At 40.2% G+C, this 18,146-nt stretch overlaps 1 protein-coding gene across 10 annotated transcripts in view; it reads left to right on the forward strand.

Annotated features, from left to right (window-relative positions):
- Positions 1-18,146, forward strand: part of Tpk1 (thiamin pyrophosphokinase 1) — a 336,395-nt gene that overhangs the window by 173,204 nt on the left and 145,045 nt on the right. For all 10 annotated transcript variants that reach the window (XM_027389793.2, XM_035450436.1, XM_027389796.2 and 7 more), the window contains one exon: positions 802-897. In XM_027389793.2, coding sequence (XP_027245594.1) covers positions 802-897 — 96 coding nt within the window. The remainder of the gene's footprint in view (positions 1-801; positions 898-18,146) is intronic.

Genomic DNA, 18,146 nt, shown 5'->3' on the forward strand with positions numbered 1-18,146 from the left:
TTTTATACAACCTTTGCCTCTGTATGACATTAGGAAAGAAGATGTCTTTTCAAAAACACAGGATCTTTATCCATCAAAGTTCACAAGAGATGTTGAACTGCACTCTTCTGGCTTTGACCTTTGGAATAGGCTTTGGTGTCCTGCAGATGGTGAAATGTTACAAAGAAGGCACAGAAGTTATAATTTCACTCCATAATGTCGCAAAGATAATTTCAAGACACATAAGTGCACAGGGACAGCTCTTTCTGCTGCTGCTCACGTGGGGAAGCAGGACTATAAAAGAATCTTACAGGACAGCTAACCGAATTTTACCTAAAGTATGAAATGCAATCACTAGTTCAATAATAATGTCAGTTTTTCTATTCAAGTAACTCAAGTGATGAAGTCTGCTTAAAGAAATTAAACTTTTAAAAGTATACTTTATATTTTCATGCAGGTAATTTTACTGTGAGTATAATTTATTATACTAGTACAAAGTCCTTGTGTTAATCTTGAATGTTATCACATCAGTATCTCTGAGGGCCTGATTACATGCTAAAATATGTACTTTCCTAAGGAAAATGATTGACATAATCATCTTATAATTGTAGCTTCTTTCCTGGTGTGTCCCTTTATGTGAAAGAAAAAAGGGACAAAGATAATGATGCTGACTCTAGTGAGGGGGTAGTGCTGGCCTCGGAGGATTTATCTAATGGTAGCTCATCTTTATGAGTAGAGCATGCCCTTATTGTAGAGCTTGTCCTTTTGGTCATGTACTGAAATCTTTACTCATTCTTAACTTTCTCTGTCTTGAACATGTAGGGCTGTGATCTTATTTCAACTCCTGACCAAGACCACACTGATTTTACCAAGTGCCTTAAAGTGCTCCAAAGGAAGATAGAAGAGAAAGAGCTGCAGGTAAGATGAGTGCCCACTAAAGAGGAAGGTCTGGTAGTGAAGCTGGAAAGACCATGTGTGGTTATTGACTTCTGCGCTGTTACTTTTGAATTTCTGCCTGTTTTTTTTTTCCTCGTGTATCACACACATCTGGACTGATCTGGAAAGATTTTAATGAGTTTGCGTAGTTAAGAGGTCACACATATTGATGACATAGAGCTATCAACAGGTAGACTGGCCCATGTGTAAAGTGGTCCAGACAGATCTTTTGCAAGCGTAAAGTGATCAGCAAGTCATCATTTCTCACGCCCTGTTGCCAGTTAGAGCCATGGGTGTTTTTGTAATATTTAATATTTCTGTTTAGATGTTGTGTGTTGTGTATGGAAAATAGATATGGCCTTGATTTGGCCCATGAGCCATCATTGTAAAGTTTATGTAAAGAGATTAAAATACTGCTTTTATTGTATTCTAGCTAAAGAAGGCATCTACTGATTTGCATTTGTGTATTATTTAATGATTTTCATCCATCACCCAAATGTTCAGTTAAATTAGTTAGTACACAGCCTATATTTCTTATACTTTCATTACCTGTTGAAGTGTTATGAAATTTGTCTTAGGTCTTTCTTTAAATGAACATCTAGAAAATTGTAACTGAAGCATTGAATGATGAATTTTTATTGTTTGGTCTGGCAAGGGCAATAACTTAAGCCAATGTGCATTATCAATTTTACAGTTTTACACCAAGGAAACACCCTTGTATATTAGAATGCTTTTGGTAGCACAAATATCAGCAAATGCATGCCAGTCTGACACCGTTCATCTAGCACAGGGGGGAAGCCTGAATGCACACCTCAGGCGAGCATTACTCTTCCTGATTCAGATCCACACGCTGTACGGCTTTGTCCTCACAAGGCTTCCTGGGCAATGTAGCTGCCACCAGCACCTTTTACCCTTTGCAGCAGGGAGATAAATTTGTGAAGGATTTCTCATTCCTTTCCACCATTGGCCAACTTCACTCCCAGAATCCCTCCATTACACCACTCATGGGTTGGCAAAAGAGGATGAGGTCCACTGCCTGCTGTCGAGGGCTTCATCCACTGGATCGTCTGTTCACAGCACACCATGTCCATCTGGCAGATGCCATGGTTGTTGGAGCAGCAACTCTAGCAGGAACATATTCCTTAGAAGTGAGGTCCCTCGGAGATTTACTCCAGCAATTATGTTCTAAGTTAAGGGAAGAAATCCTTTTCTCTCTTTGAAGAAAAACCTTGTTCAATGTCATAATTGGCAAGTAGTTCAATGTACAGACACAACAGAAGTAATTCAGTGAACTATACTAAATATTTTGTGCTATTTCCAGCAGTAAATTGCTATAATTTAGTATTTGTTTAGTAGAAGAAAACAGTCAATCGAGAATTAACCACATATAGCAGACTTGGGGTTTATTAAGAAAAAATGGTAAATCTTTGCAACTGTATCTGCATGTTTCAAGCACTTCTGCAAATATTATTTAAAATGGAAATGTAATTATGTGACTCACATTTTTTGTATAATTGAGAGTAACTATAATATAGTACTCATCATTTTGTCTAAAAAGAAACAATTGTATCTCAACTTAACAAGATACCCATGTACAAAAAACTCCCACACTAGGGTAAAATAAATGATTTGACTGTTCAGAGCTGCCTGAGGCTGGGAACTATGCACTGGGGATCCCATTCCTCAGGCCAGTCCTCCCAGAGACTGCTAGCATCCTAGTCCCTTTCTCTGCCTATTTCCGTCCCACCTTACCATGCCCTGCTCAGAACCACTGATGCCTGGGGACTGGGTACCAGGGATCCCATCCCGGCTGTACAGCCTACCCAGAGACTGACAAGGCCGTGGTACTAGCCCCACCTACACCCATGGGAAGAGGAAAGCCATTGGAGTATTGGACCTGCTTGCAACCACTGGAAGGGAACATTGGACCTGTACCCACCAGGAGAGTAAGACTTCTCTGGCACCCACTGGGAGAAGGGATGGGAAGAAGACAATATAAAACCAGATTCAACAACAGAAAAATACAATATGACACCACCAGAGTCTAGGGACTCTACACCAGCAAGACCTGAACATCCCAAGGCAGATGAAGCAGAAGAGAATAACCATAAAAACAACTTCATGAAAATGATAGAGGCCCTCGAAGAGGATATGAGAAAATCCCTTAAAAAAAGAAAGAAAAAACAAACCAAAAAATACAAGAAATCAACAAATCTCTTAAACAAAGCAAAGAAAGCCAAGAAAAAACAATCAAACAGATGAAGGAAACAATTCAAATGGTTCAAGACATGAAAACTGAAGTAGAGACAATAAAAAAAACACAAATTGAGGGAATTCTGAAAATAGAAAAGCTGGATCATGAACTATAGATGCAAACATAACCAACAGAATACAAGAGAGGGAAGACAGAATCTCAGAAGTTGAAGATACACTAGGAAAATAGATTCATCAACCAAAGAAAATCTTAAGTCCAACAAATTGCTAACACAAAATATCCAGGAAATATGGGACACCGAAAAAAGACCAAACCTAAGAATAATAGGTATAGAAGAAGGTGAAGAAAACCACCTCAAAGGTGCAGAAAACATATTCAACAAAATCATAGAAGAAAACTTTCCCAACCTAAAGAAAGACATGCCAATGAAAATACAAGAAGCTTACAGAACACCAAGTAGAATCAACCATAGAAAAGTCCCCTTGCCACATAATAATCAAATCCCCAAACAAACAGAATAAAGAAAGAATATTAAGAGCAGCTAAGGAAAAAGGCCAAGTAACATATAAAGGCAAACCTGTCAGAATTACACCTGACTTCTCCACAAAAGCTCTGAAAGCCAGAAGGTCCTGGATAGATATTCAACAGACACTAAGAGACAATGGAAGCCAGCCCAGACTACTATATCCAGCAAAGCTTTCAATCACTATAGATGGAGAAAACAAGATATTCCATGACAAAATCAGATTTAAACAATACGTATTCACTAATCAAACGCTACAGAAAGTTCTGGAAGGAAAACCCCAACCCAAGGAAGTTAACTACAACCAGAAAAACATAGGCAATAGATAATCATCACACTTTACCAACAGCCAAAAGAAAAAAGGTGTGGAAATCCACACACAATTGCAACAACAACAAATCCAAAACAAGAATGAACAATCAATGGTCATTATTGACATCCCTCAGCATTAATGGTCTTATCTTGCCTATAAAAAGACACAGGTGAACAGAATGGATATGAAGACAGAGTCCATCCTTCTGCTGCATACAAGAAACTCATCTCGAATTCAAAGACAGATGGTACCTCAGAGTAAAGGGTTGGGAAAAGATTTTCCAATCAAATGGACCCAAGAAACAAGCTGGTGTAGCAATCCTAATATCTACCAAATTAGATTTTAAACTAAAAACAATCAAACGAGATGAAGGAGATCATTTCATATTCATCACAGGAGAAATCTATCAAGATGAAGTCTCAGTCCTGAACATCTATGCCCCAAATACAAACACATACACATTTGTAAAAGAAACATTACTAAAACTCAAATCACAAATAAAACCTCACACACTTATAATGGGAGACTTCAACGCCCTACTTTCACCAATAGACAGAACCACCAGACAGAAAATTAACAAAGAAACTAACAGAAGTTATTACACAATGGGAGTTAACAGACATCTATAGACGATTCCATCAAAACACAAAAGCACCACATGGAACTGTCTCTAAAATCAACCACATAATTTGCAAAATTGCAAACCTCAACAGGTACAAAAAGAAATGGAATCACCACCTGTATCTTATCAGACCACCATATTTTAAAGCAGAATTCAACAAAACAAATTGCAGAAACCCTAAAAACTCATGGAAACTGAGCAGTGGTAATTGCACCATTCCTGGGTCAAGGAAGAAATCTAGAAAGAAATTAAAGCCTTCCTAGAATTGAAAGAAAATGAAGACACAACATACCCAAATTATGGGACACTTTGAAAGCAGTGCTAAAAGGAAAGTTCATAGCACTAAATGCCCACATGAAGAAACTGGAGAATAGTCACACTAGAGAATTGACAGAACAACTGAAAGCTCTAGCACAAAAAGAAGCAAACTCACCCTGGAGGAGTAGATGCCAAGAAATAATCAAATTGAGGGCTAAAATCAGTAAAGTAGAAACTAGGAAAACAATACAATGAATCAATGTAACAAAGAGTTGGTTCTTTGAGAAAATCAACAAGTTAGACAATCCTTTATCCAAACTTACCAAATGGCAGAGAGTGAATATGCAAACTAACAAAATCAGAAATGAAAAGGAGGACATAACAATAGACACTGAGGAAATCCAGAGAATCATCAGTTCAAACGTTGAAAACACATACTCCACAAAATTCAAAAATCTAAAGGAAATTGACAATTTTCTGGATGGATATCATTTACCAAAATTAAATAAAGAACAGATCTGCAATTTAAATAGACCTATAACCCCTAATAAAATAGAAGCATTCATCAAAAGTGTCCCAACCACAAAAAGTCTAGGAACAGATGGCTTCAGTACAGAATTCTACCAGAAATTCAAAGAACAGCTAATACCAGTTCTCCACAAAGTATTCCACACCATAGAAGTGGAAAGGTCATTGCCAAACTCTTTATATGAGCTTTCAATAACATTGGTACCCAAGCCACACGAAGATACAACTAAGAAAGAGAACTACAGGACAATATCCCTAATGAACATTGATGCAAAAATTCTCAATAAAAGACTGGCAAATCGAATCCAAGAACACATCAGAAAAGTTATCCACCATGATCAAGTAGGCTTCATCGAAGGGGTGCAGGGATGGTTCAACATACGAAAATCTATCAATGTGATCCATTATAAAAAACAACTGAGAAAGAAAAATCACATTATCATCTCACTAGATACTGAATAAGCTTTTGACAAAACCCAACACCCCTTCATGAAAAAGGTCTTAGAGAGATCAGGGATAGCAGGAATATACCTAAACAAAATAAAAGCAACATACAGCAAACCAACAGCCAACATCAAACTAAATGGAGAGAAACTCAAGGCAATTCATCTAAAATCAGGAACGAGACAAGACTATCCACTCTCCGTACCTCTTCAATATTGTCCTTGAAGTTCTAGCTAGAGCAATAAGAAAACAAAAGGAGATTAAGGGGATACAAATTGGAAAAGAAAAAGTCAAACTTTCAGTGTTTGCAGATGATATGATAGTTTACATTAGTGACTCGAAATGTTCAACTAGGGAGCTCCTACAGCAGATAAGCTTCTTCAGCAAAATGGCATGATACAAGATTAACTAAAAAAATCAGTAGCCTTACTATATATAGATGATAAATGGGCTGAGAAAGAAATCAGAGAAACATCACCCTTTACAATAGTAACAAACAACATAAAATAACTTGGGGTAATACTAACAAAACAAGGGAAAGACCTATACAGCAAGAACTTTGAGTCTTTTTAAAAAAGAAATTAAAGATATCAGAAAATTGAAAGATCTTCCATGCTCTTGGATAGGTAGGATAAACATAGTAATAATGGCAATCTTGCCAGAAGCAATCTACAGAGTCAATGCATTCCCCATCGAAATCCCAGCACAATTCTTCACAGACCTGGAAAGAACAATTCTCAACTTTATATGGAAAAACAAAAGACCAAGGATAGCCAAAACAACCTGTACAATAAAGGAACTTCTGGAGGCATCACCATCTCTGACTTCAAGCTCTATTACAGAGCTATAGTCCTGGAAACATATTGGTATTGGCACAAAAATGGATGGGTAGACCAATGGAATCAAATTGAAAACCCTGAAATGGACCCACACACCTTCAAACACCTGATTTTTGACAAAGAAGCTAAAGTTATACGATGGAAAAAAGAAAGAGTCTTCCACAAATGGTGCTGGCATAGAGAGATGTATGCTGACATGTAGAAGACTACAGATGGATCCATGTCTATCGCCATGCACAAAACTTCAGGCCAAGTGGATCAAGATCTCAACACAAATCCAGCCACACTGAACCTCTTATAAAAGAAAGTATGTGGTACCCTCGAAGGAATTGGTACAGGAGAATGCTTCCTGAACATAACACCAGTAGCACAGACACTGAGATTGACATTTAATAAAAATGGATCTCATGATACTGAGAAGCTTCTGTAAGGCAAAGGACACAGTCAACAAGACAAAATGGCAGCCCACAGACTGGGAAACGATTTTCACCAACCCCACATCTGACAGAGGGCTGATCTCCAAAATTTACAAAGAACTCAAGAAGCTAGTCTCCAAAACACCAAACAATCCAATTAAAAAAGGGAGGTACAGAACTAAATAGACAATTCTCAATAGAGGAATCTAAAATGTCTGAAAGACACAAAAGAAAGTGTTCAACATCCTTAGCCATCAGGGAAATGCAAATCAAAACATCTCTGAGATACAATCTTACACATGTCAGAATGGCCAAAATCAAAAACACCAGTGACAGTTTATTCTGGACAGGTTGTATAGAAAGGGGAACACTTCTCCACTGCTGGTAGGAGTGTCAACTCGTACAGTATCAGTATGGCAGTTCCTCAGGAAAATGGGAATCAGTATACCACAAGATTCAGCAATTCTAATCTTAGGCATATACCCAAAGGATGCACATTCATATAACAAGGACATCTGCTCAACCATGTTCATAGCAGCATTATTTGTAATAGCCAGAACCCGGAAGCAACCTAGATGCCCATCAACTGAAGAATTGATAGAGAAAATGTGGTACATTTACACAATGGAGTACTACTCAGCAAAAAAAAAAAAAAAAAAAAAAAACAATGGAATCTTGAAATTCACAGGCAAATGGATGGAACTAGAAGAAACCATCCTGAGTGAGGTAACCCAGTCACAAAAAGACAAACATGGTATGTACTCACTCATATATGGATTTTAGACATAGAGCAAAGAAGTAGCAGCCTACAATCCACACTGCCAGAGAAGCTAGGAAACAAGGACGACCCTAAGAGAGACATACATGGTCCCCCGGAGAAGGGGAAAGGGACAAGATCTACTGAGCAAAATGGGAAAATTTATGGGGGAGGGGAGAGGGAGTTAGGAGAATGAAAAGGGGAGAAGATTAGGGGTGAGGAGGACATGTAGGAGCAGGAATATCGAGTCAGGGGAAGAATAGAGGAGAGCAAGAAAAGAGATACCATAATAGAAGTAGCCATTATAGGTTTAAACAGAAATCAGGCATAGGAAAATGTCCAGAGATCTACAAGGATGACCACAACTAACAATCTAAGCATTAATTGAGAGACTACTTTAAATGCCCTTCTCCAGTAATGAGATTGATGACTACTTCATATACCATCCTAGAACCTTCAGCCAGTAGCTGATAGAGGAAGAAGCAAACACCCACAGATAAACACTGAGCTGAACTCTGAAATCCAGTGGCAGAGAGGGAGGAGTGATAAGCAAAGGGGTCACGACTAGGCTGAAGAAACCCACAGAAACAGCTGACCTGAACAAGTGGGGGTTGATGGACCCCAGACTGATAGCTGGGAAACCAGCATAGGACTGATCCAGACCCTGTGAATGTGGATGTCAGTTTGGAGGTCTAGACAATCTGTGGGGCCTCTAGTTATTGTGGGAAATTACCAATAAGGAGCCAGGTAAAATACAAGGGAATTTAATAGGGAAAAGCCTTACTTACAGAGCGACCTAGCCAGCCTGCGGGCAGCAGTCCCTACAGTAAGCCAAAGATGAAACCGAAAGCAGGAACATGCCACCTGAACGTCCCTCCCTCTATGTCACCCTGACCACGCCCTAAGCAGGCGTGGCTACAGTTTCCCCTACATCTAATTGTGGATCAGTGTTTAATCCCTAGTACAAGAATGGACTTTGGGAGCCCATTCCACATAGAGGGATACTCTCTCAGCCTAGACACACACGGGAGGGCCTAGGCCCTGCTCCAAATGATTTGACAGACTTTGAAGATTCCCCCATGGAAGACCTCACCATCTCTGTGGAGCAGAAAGGGGATTGGATAAGGGGGTCGGTGGGCAGCAGGGGAGGAGGAGTGGGAGAGGGAACTGGGATTGACATGTAAAACAGGCTTGTTTCTAATTTAAACTTTAAAAAGGAAAAAAAGAAATGATCTAAAAAAAGACATGAAAGTATCAAAATAAGCAAATAACCATTATTATTATTATTTTTGTTATTATTATTATTCAATGTTATTATTAGGTCCAATCAGTGAGGAGTTTTGAATGTGGTACCTGCTATAGGACTCATAGCAGTGTGCACTCATAGCAGTGACCTTGTCTTCCAGCTGTGCTGCTCCTAGATCTGCTGCTGCTGGGAGGATGTGGGTTGGCTTTGGGGTTTGCAGGTAACAGCTTGGACTTCCTGTGCCGTGTGCTGAAGGGGTGGTATGTGGGTGGTGGCGTGCTCCAAACCTGCATCTTCAGTCCTACACCTAATGAATCTTTCTTATAGCTCCTAAAATCTGTCATGTTCCCTCCTCTTCTGTCCCCTGGCAATTCTACATGTTTGTCCTTTTACTCAAAATCCTGTTTTGTTTTGTTCTCTTTTCTTTCCTCAACATTATTTGACTAATTTGCCAGGTTTTCCTTAATGGTCATGTAGGTTAGGGTCTGCTCCTCCTCATTTCCATGTAGCCCATTATTTCTCCTTTAGGGCTGGCTAAAACATTTTGTTAATTATTTTTAACTAGTTGCACCAAGTTTTTCTTCACATCTTTTCTCTTCATCCCAGGAAGCTGGAGTCAGGTGCAGGTACTAGAGACTTAATGGAAGTGCTTTTCAGAAAGAGAGGCACTCTGAATATTTGGTGAGTTTGAGGTTTTGTGAATATAAAGACAAGCACAATTAAGGGAAGGCATTTCAGAGAGCCTGTGACTAGTTAATAGTAGGTAAGCAGCAAAAAAGAAAAGCACATTTAAAATCTGCACTGCACAGCAAGGACAGATTGCTTGATAAAGGCAGGGAAACACCATATCCCTTCTTCAGGGTCCCAGATAGGCCTGAGAATTAAATTAACATGAGCTGTATCGATTACAGAAAAACATAAAGATTTATTTAATACCGATTTTGCATAGCATGAGAATCACTGAAGAAATACGAAACCCCTAAGTAGCACTTAGAATTAGTTAAGTAAGGGACTGGTCAAAGAGTATTTTTATTGAAAATAGGTTTTTTTTTCATATAATATATTCTGATTAAGGTTTCCCCTCCTCCCTGTCCACCCAATTCCTCTTCATGTCCCCTTCTATCTGGGTCTATACTGTTCTGGCTCTCATTCGAAAACAAACAGGCCTCTATAGAATCCTAATGAAATACAATAAGGTAAAACAAAACAAACAAGCCAGAATATGGCAAAACAGCCAGGCAAGAGAAGGAGCCCAATAAAAAGAAACACACATGTACAAGAAACACACATGTACACACACACACACACACACACACACACACACACACACACACACACACAGGGATCCCTTAAAAGTACAAAACTGGAAGTCATAATACATATGCAAAGGACCTGTATGGTTAAAAAAAAGTCACTCTGGCAGCATTATGAGACAAAGGTGCTATTGAGTTCATTTTGTCTTGTGCATAGAGCCCACCCTTGAGAGTCATTTATTTCCCCAGTGAGGTGCCCTAAGAAAAACAGATTTTTCATTTGTAAGTGGCTGCCAATTGAATATAGCTTCTGGTTAGGAATGGAGGTGTGTCCCTTTCTCCTTTCAACTTCAGGACCCCCATCAGGATGAGACCCCTGCAGTTCCTGTGCAGGTTGCCTCGGTCCCTGAGTTCATATCCGTTTTGATTGTGTTCATTGAGAGGGCCCTGTCCTCCCTCCCCTCTGGCTCTTACTCTATTTCTTTCTCCTCTTCTACAGGCTTCCCTGAACCTGAGGGGAAGGATTTGATGGAGACATCCCATTTAAGACTGAGTGTTACAAGGTCTCTCCCTTCTTTCATAATATTTGGCTTTAGGTCTCTATTAGTTCCCATCAGCTACAGGAGGAGTCTCTGGTGATGGGTGAGCAAGGCATGGATCTGCTTTCTTCGGGAGGGAATAGACAAAAAATATTAATTGTGGAAAAGCACCTAAATTGTGCACATAGGCATATTTTACTATTCCTTTACCAGAGCCATGCAGAGTTCTCTTAGCCTTCTCACTTTGAGGATAAGCTGTTGCCTCTTCCACACAAGGACTGAATGTGGAAAAAATGCAATTTTTTAAAGAAAAGTAGCGAAGGCCAGAGACATCTTTTTGTACCTACTTTTTCATGTGTTTATAAATGTTCAGCATACTAGAGTGGTGTGTATATGCTGGGGTGGCTTATTCTGAGCATCTTGGCTTCAGTGAGCCGATGGAAGATAGTTTGAGAGGTTTATGATGGAGGAGATGATTATTTTAGTATTTTCAGGATGGCTGCGCAAGCATGAGGACCTAAATTAGATCCCCAGTATGATGTAAAAGTGAGCTATGTTATGTTGGTGTGTGTCTATAATTTTGAGGATTATAGACATTATGTTATAATTCTGCAGATTAGTCTGTAAGACCCTCGGAAAGCTGAGGCTTCCAGAATCTTAGCCCAGGACCTCGGCCACCCCAATCACAGAATGGAGGCAGAAAGCTTGATGCAAATTGCATGAGGCTTTATTGTAGTTTAACGAGCTAACCCCATGTTAGCTCGGGTCTTTGACCCACCCACCATGTCGGATAGCTAGCAAAGACAGTTTGAAGCCGCTGCACACAGATCTTTATAGGACAGCGTAAGGGGAGTGTCTAGGGGTACGCACAGGCTCAGGATTGGTGTGCTTCCAGGCTTGGAGGGCTTGCCCTGTGTTGATTGGTCAACTGGTTGTTATGGCCCATAGGCCCTCCCAGGGTGGTTGCTATGCTCTCTACGTCATTGCTGTGCGCTTGTCCGTAAAGCACACCCAGAGCCATAAAGCATAGTGCCACCAGCTAACTTCTGATTGGTTCCTTGTCACAAGACACGCATCTGACCTCTAAGTGACCAAGGCAAGGTTATAGCAAGCACGTGTTCGGCTGTTATGGCTGCCTAAAGGGGAGCTAGTCCCTTCAAGTCCTTAGCACTGAGGAGGCAGAGACAGGAGAATCCAGGCCAGGCTCCAGGATAGTGAACTCCAGGTTCAGGGAAAGACCCTTATTCCAGAAAATAAGGTAGAGGATGATGGAGGAAAAGAACCAACATTAACTTCTTACACACACACACACACACACACACACACACACACACACACACACACACACACCCCATGGTTATACAAACTGAGGACTGTGTTGCTCATGATGAAAACTTGTTGAGGTAGCTGTCACTCAGGCTCGAAAGCATGGCGATGGTAGTGTGCCCTCAGCCGCACTTAGATTGTGTGTGCTTTTATTTACTTGTAGCCAAGGGCAGTCTAAAAATATGAAACTGATCACTGCAGAAATCAGTAATTCACGGGTTCGTACATGTTGCTCCTTGGTGGCTAGCTGCATGAAACAATATCTTGTCCAGTCTCCTCTAGGAATAAGGATTTATGGCTCTGTCCAGGGTTTCCATGTTTTGTCTGCTACTTTCTCTTTAGCCATTTTCCTGCAGTTGTGTGTGCTAGACTGAAGCCCCCAGGACCACAGCTGTTGGTCCTGTCTGTGCCCACATGTCTTATCACAATTCCTCCGTCATTCCTTCTCCTTCATCTCATCACACAGGCGTGTGAGTCCACACTGCCACCAGTAGGAAGGGGGTTGGTTCTGTACAATCATGGACAGAAAGCACATTCACAAAACTGGCCCTCTAGCATATTGCTCTGAGTGTCCTATTTCATTGCTGGTTACTATTATATTACCATGTATTAAATTTGAGGTTATACAGTTTCTATGAGTTTCTATTGGATTTTTTTCAAACTGGAAGTACAGCATGCTTTGGTTTTTTTTTTTTTTTATTTGATGAAATAGGAAGAGGTAAACATTAAGAATGGAAATAATACAATAGTTCCCTCATCATCATTCTACCCCAGCATGAGATCATGATAAATTTTAATTTTTTTCTTCCTAAAATGTATATATGAACTATAACAAGTAACTCTTTATGCCTCTCCTAATAAACACATTTTTATTTAATTTACTTCTTATTAATTTATGAGGGTAAATTTGTTACCAAATTATAACAAAAGATGCAAGACCCTACTTCCAAATAAAATTTTAATTATAATGTAGATAAATGAGGTACCTAGTGCAGTTGAACTTGGGACAGTCCGTGTAACACTGAACTTTGAAGAATTTGAATACTTTTCTTAGCTTGAAGGAGTTTGCTATCTAGAATATGAGATTAATTGAAGAAAAATCCCATGAATTATCTTTATTTCCATCCCAAGTCCCCTCAAGTCCCATTCGTCTATGGGAGGGTTCTCCTATGCGTGACTCTTTACTGCTTTGCTTTCATGGCGCAGTATTCCTTATCTGTAGCAGACTTGTGAATAATTCATCACCAGGATGGCATCCGATGTGAATGAATCTTCAAACAACACTTGTTTCCTAGTGCTGTGGTTAAACACTTGAGATCTCAACCATGCTGTTCCATGGGAAACATTAAAAGTTGTGACTCCAAGCACCAAAAAAGATAATAAAGACGATGTGCGCATTCTTAGAATGGAGTGGAATTCATACACGGCGTAAACCCCAAGAGGGAGAGAGTGGGTCTCCTCAAGGCATTCACTGGGATTGAAGGACAGTAAATGCAATTACTTCAATTGCTCATATATTTTTATGTCAACACCACGAGCATTTGTTCTATTTTACTGAGCTAGGACATCGCTCTGGAGCGCAGGCTGCCCTGTATTTGTATTTCGGGCTTGGGCAATCACGGTACGCTAGCCTCTGAGTATTGAGTTTACATTTGTGAACCTCTGTGCCCAGTATGTGTCCCGTCTTCCTCTTTCTTCTCCCTCTTCTTGTTCTCCACCCTCTCTCCTCCCTCCTTCTCTCTTCTCACCTTTTCCTTCTTCCTCTTTACTCCCTCTTCCTTCTCTTTTTATTTTTTGAGACAGGGTTTCACTCTGTAGCCCAAGTTGACCAGTTGGTCATTACTGAGTTGACCAGTACCATTTTTCATTAATTCATTTCTTTGTTTTTAGAGATTTAACCTTGTACTAAAACTCAAGAACACTTTATTCTGTCTTTGCCACACTGCTCTAAGTAATTTTTTAATAAAATAATGAGGATACTAACTAGGTATTGAGAGCATGTATATTCTATTCACTCACATATAAATACTATATAAAAACATAAGCTTATATATCATTAAACTCAATTTTTTACCTATTCAGTAACCTGAGTAAATACGGACTTGTGATATATGTGTGATAGGAATAGTTTTATGATATTTAATTTTGTCTGCATTGGAATTCTCCAGTACCATGAAGCTTTTGTGAAGAATTATAGGTTATCCTTCTTTCAAACACTTCCATGCATATAGACTATTGCCATAACTCATCAGCAAATGCTGTACATTCTAGACTAGTTGCAACCATTAATTACCCACATAGAATTTGGGTATACAATATTTTTATGATGGTTTTATTTTCCATGTGCTGTAATGTCTCTTTTAAAAGAACACCTCATTTGAAAATCAAATTTAAAACTTACTCATTTGGATGTAGGAGGACCCATGGGTCCCTGAAAGTATCATTGTTATCCACCTGGCTCCATGGTAGCTTTTTCTTATGAGCCAATATCTTCAGCCAGATCTGAAGCAAAATGAGATATTGCCTGTCAACCTCTCTGTCTGTCTGTTAAGAAACTAACACAAGTCAGAGAAGACTGAGGATGTATGACAAAGCAATGTAGTGTCCTGGTGAGCATCCAGAGGTGGAACAATGGTGTTGATAGGTAGGTGGTAAAGTGTGAACAATTAGTAGTGAGCAGTGACAAGTGTTCCATAGCCAAGACAATAACGCAAAAAAAAAAAAAAAATAGGGTAAAATACATACTGTCTGTATTACCTTTGTCACACTTTATTTTGACTTCTCAAGAAGAGTTTTCTCTGTGTATCCCTTGTTGTCCTGGAACTTCCTCTGCAGACCAAGCTGACCTCAAACTTACAGAGATCTGGCTACCTCTGCCTCCCAAATTCTGGGATCAAAGGCGTGCACCACCACCACCCTGCATATTTTTTATACCATTTTTAAATTTAAATTAGAAACAAGCAAGGAGGGTGAGGTCTTTCATCGGGGGATCTTCAAAGTCTGCCATATCATTTGGGGCAGAGCCTAGGCCCTCCCCCAAGGTGTCTAGGCTGAGAGAGTATCCCTCTATGTGGAATGGGCCCCCCAAATCCACTTGTGCACTAGGGATAAATGCTGACCCACTACCAGAGGCCCCATAGACTAACCAGTCCTCCTAAATGACACCCACATTCAGGGGGTCTGGATCCATCCTATGCTGGTTTCCCAGCTTTCAGTCTCACCCTGCATCTTTTTAACACTAACTTTGTAAATCTAAAATTGGTGCAGAATGAAAGTTTATTAGAGGAAATATATCACTGTTTTAAATGTGTTATTGCCATAGAACTAGAGCATGGGTTTTGTGACCCAGTGATGGAGAACACGGGTGATTCTTAGATGTAGGCAGAACCAGAACCAAAAACAAAATGTGAGTGGATTCACTTGACAGGATGCCCTTAGAACATTTCCCATTTTCATTCTCTGCTTCATGTTTGGACAACTCTGCTAGGAAATATGAGTTTGGTGCTGGTGACCTTTAAACTGAAGGGGAAGCCCATGCGTTTGCTATCTTTCCATGTCCCCAAGGAACATATTTCGTAACATGATGGAATTCCATCACATGTGGAACTGCTCTGTGAGGTGTGTTACCAACCGGACTCGGACTGGCTGTGGAGCTCTGCATTGTCTATATGGACTGATGACCTCTTCACCACTCTTCACCAACCCTCCGTTCCCCAGGTCCCTGTTGATATTCATAGTACCTGCCTCCTTTCCCCAGGTCTCTCTATTGATGTTCATAGTACCTGCCTCCTTTCCCCAGGTCTCTCTATTGATATTCATAGTACCTGCCTCCTTTCCCCAGGTCTCTCTATGGATATTCATAGTACCTGCCTCCTTTCCCCAGATCTCTCTGTTGATAGTCATAGTACCTGCCTCCTGGTCCTTCTCCTGTGTCCTTGGCTTTCGATACCACTTCTGTGTCATTAACACCCTAATCTAGGTAACTCTATTTAAAAAAAAAAAGAAAAAGCCATATTTCTATTAGCTAACTTGTGGGACAAAGGAGCTTCAGTGTCTAAAACAAAATCCATCATCTTGCCTACAAAATCTCATTCTCCTTATCTCACTAAATGGCATTACCATCCATCCACCTGTATATACTTTAAAATTACCTCCCATAGTCCACAGTGGTTGATCACACTTCAAATTCCATGTTTCCCTCTCTTGCATAGGGCTTTTTCTTTGCCTTCTTAATGTTACTAGCTGGGTCTTTACTGTTGGGTCACCCTCTTTAGTCAGTCCTCTTACTGGAAAGTCACCTGCTGTGTATTAATTGTTCACCTGCTTTAGATCGGTAATTGTCTCCAGTTGTTATGTATCTGGTAAATACTTGGCCAGTGACTAAATGTTTGTCTGGTAGCTTGTGCACACATCGCAGAAGATACTATTGTTAGACCCCCGAAAACTCAAGTATCCGGGGTCCCAGGCCACGTTCGCGGTCACCCCAATCGCCAGGCGGATTCGAGAGCTTGCTGCAAACTGCACGAGGCTTTATTGTAATTTAACGAGCTAACCCCATGTTAACTCCGGTCTTTCACCCACCTGCCATGGTGGATGGCTCGAAAAGACAGTTTGAAGCTGCTGCGCACAGATCTTTATAGGGCAGCGTAAGGGGAGTGTCTAGGGGTATGCACAGGCTCAGGATTGGTGTGCTTCCAGGCTTGAAGGGCTTGCCCTGTGTTGATTGGTCAACTGGTTGTTATGGCCCATAGTCCCTCCCAGGGTGGTTGCTATGCTCAACGTCATTGCTGTGTGCTTGTCCGTAAAGCACACCCAGGGTCGTAAAGCATAGTGCCACCAGCTAACTTCTGATTGGTTCCTTGTCACAAGGCAGACATCTGACTTTCTAGTGACTAGGTCAAGGTCATAGAAGCATGTTTGGCCGTTATGGCTGCCGAAAGGGAAGCTGGTCCCTTCACTATGACCTTCCTTTGCACATGCTCTCTGTGACTCATCCTAGTAGCTTTCATTCTCTGCAAACATATGGCTAGATTTCCTAGTGTCTTACTCATCTCCACCATGACTAATAATGAGTATAGGTATTCTCAAAGTAGCAATCCTAATTTAATTTTTTAAACTATTAGTACTCATAGCATTATGACTAGATCCTAGATGCTCAGGTTGTTGGGCAACACTTGGATCTCTGTTTAATCATGTAATGGTAAACAGGTATTTAAGTCTCAGTTTTATTGCTTGTAAAATGTAAGTATTTTATTATAACAGAATCATATGGTAACTCATGTCCTCTGATAGCCACCAGTCTAATATAGGAGACAGACAGGTAGCCATGGTGCAACTCAGATTTATTGTAGGTGCTGGAAATAAAGATAGATCCAACTTTGATCTTTGGTAGATTTCTCTCAGATTGTATATAACCTGTGTCTGTTTCATCCTTTGACTTGTTATTTGAGGTGAAAAGGGAATGACAAGTATTCTTTGTAGTCAGAATGTAGCTCCTAGTGACAAGGCCTTCTGTGGCCTCTCTATTTAAGCAAACTCCTCACCCTTCCTTTCCAGTCTGTTGACTCTGCTGTCCTTACACCCTTCCCTGATCTTCTGTCCCCCTAGCATGATGGCATCTGGCAGGCTTCACATGTAGGGCATGTATTTCTTTTATATCTTTAAATGGTAGAATGCAGGCTCCAAATGAACAGGTACTCATGCAATACCAGCCTCCTGTTATGTCCACTGCACCCAAACTAAATCTGGAATATGGGAGAGCTCCATAAATATGAAATAAGCATGATCAAATTCAGAGGAACCTATTTAATAAACCCTATTATCAAATACTACTGACCTTTTTTGCCAGCTTTAATTTAAAAAGCTCATTCTGTTCCCACAGATCCTGCTCCATTAAAACTGAAATGTTTGTTTTAGAAATATATTGGGAGGGCTGGAGAGATGGCTCAGAGG

Source organism: Cricetulus griseus (assembly GCF_003668045.3).
Source record: "Cricetulus griseus strain 17A/GY chromosome 1 unlocalized genomic scaffold, alternate assembly CriGri-PICRH-1.0 chr1_0, whole genome shotgun sequence".
Lineage (NCBI taxonomy): Eukaryota > Metazoa > Chordata > Mammalia > Rodentia > Cricetidae > Cricetulus > Cricetulus griseus.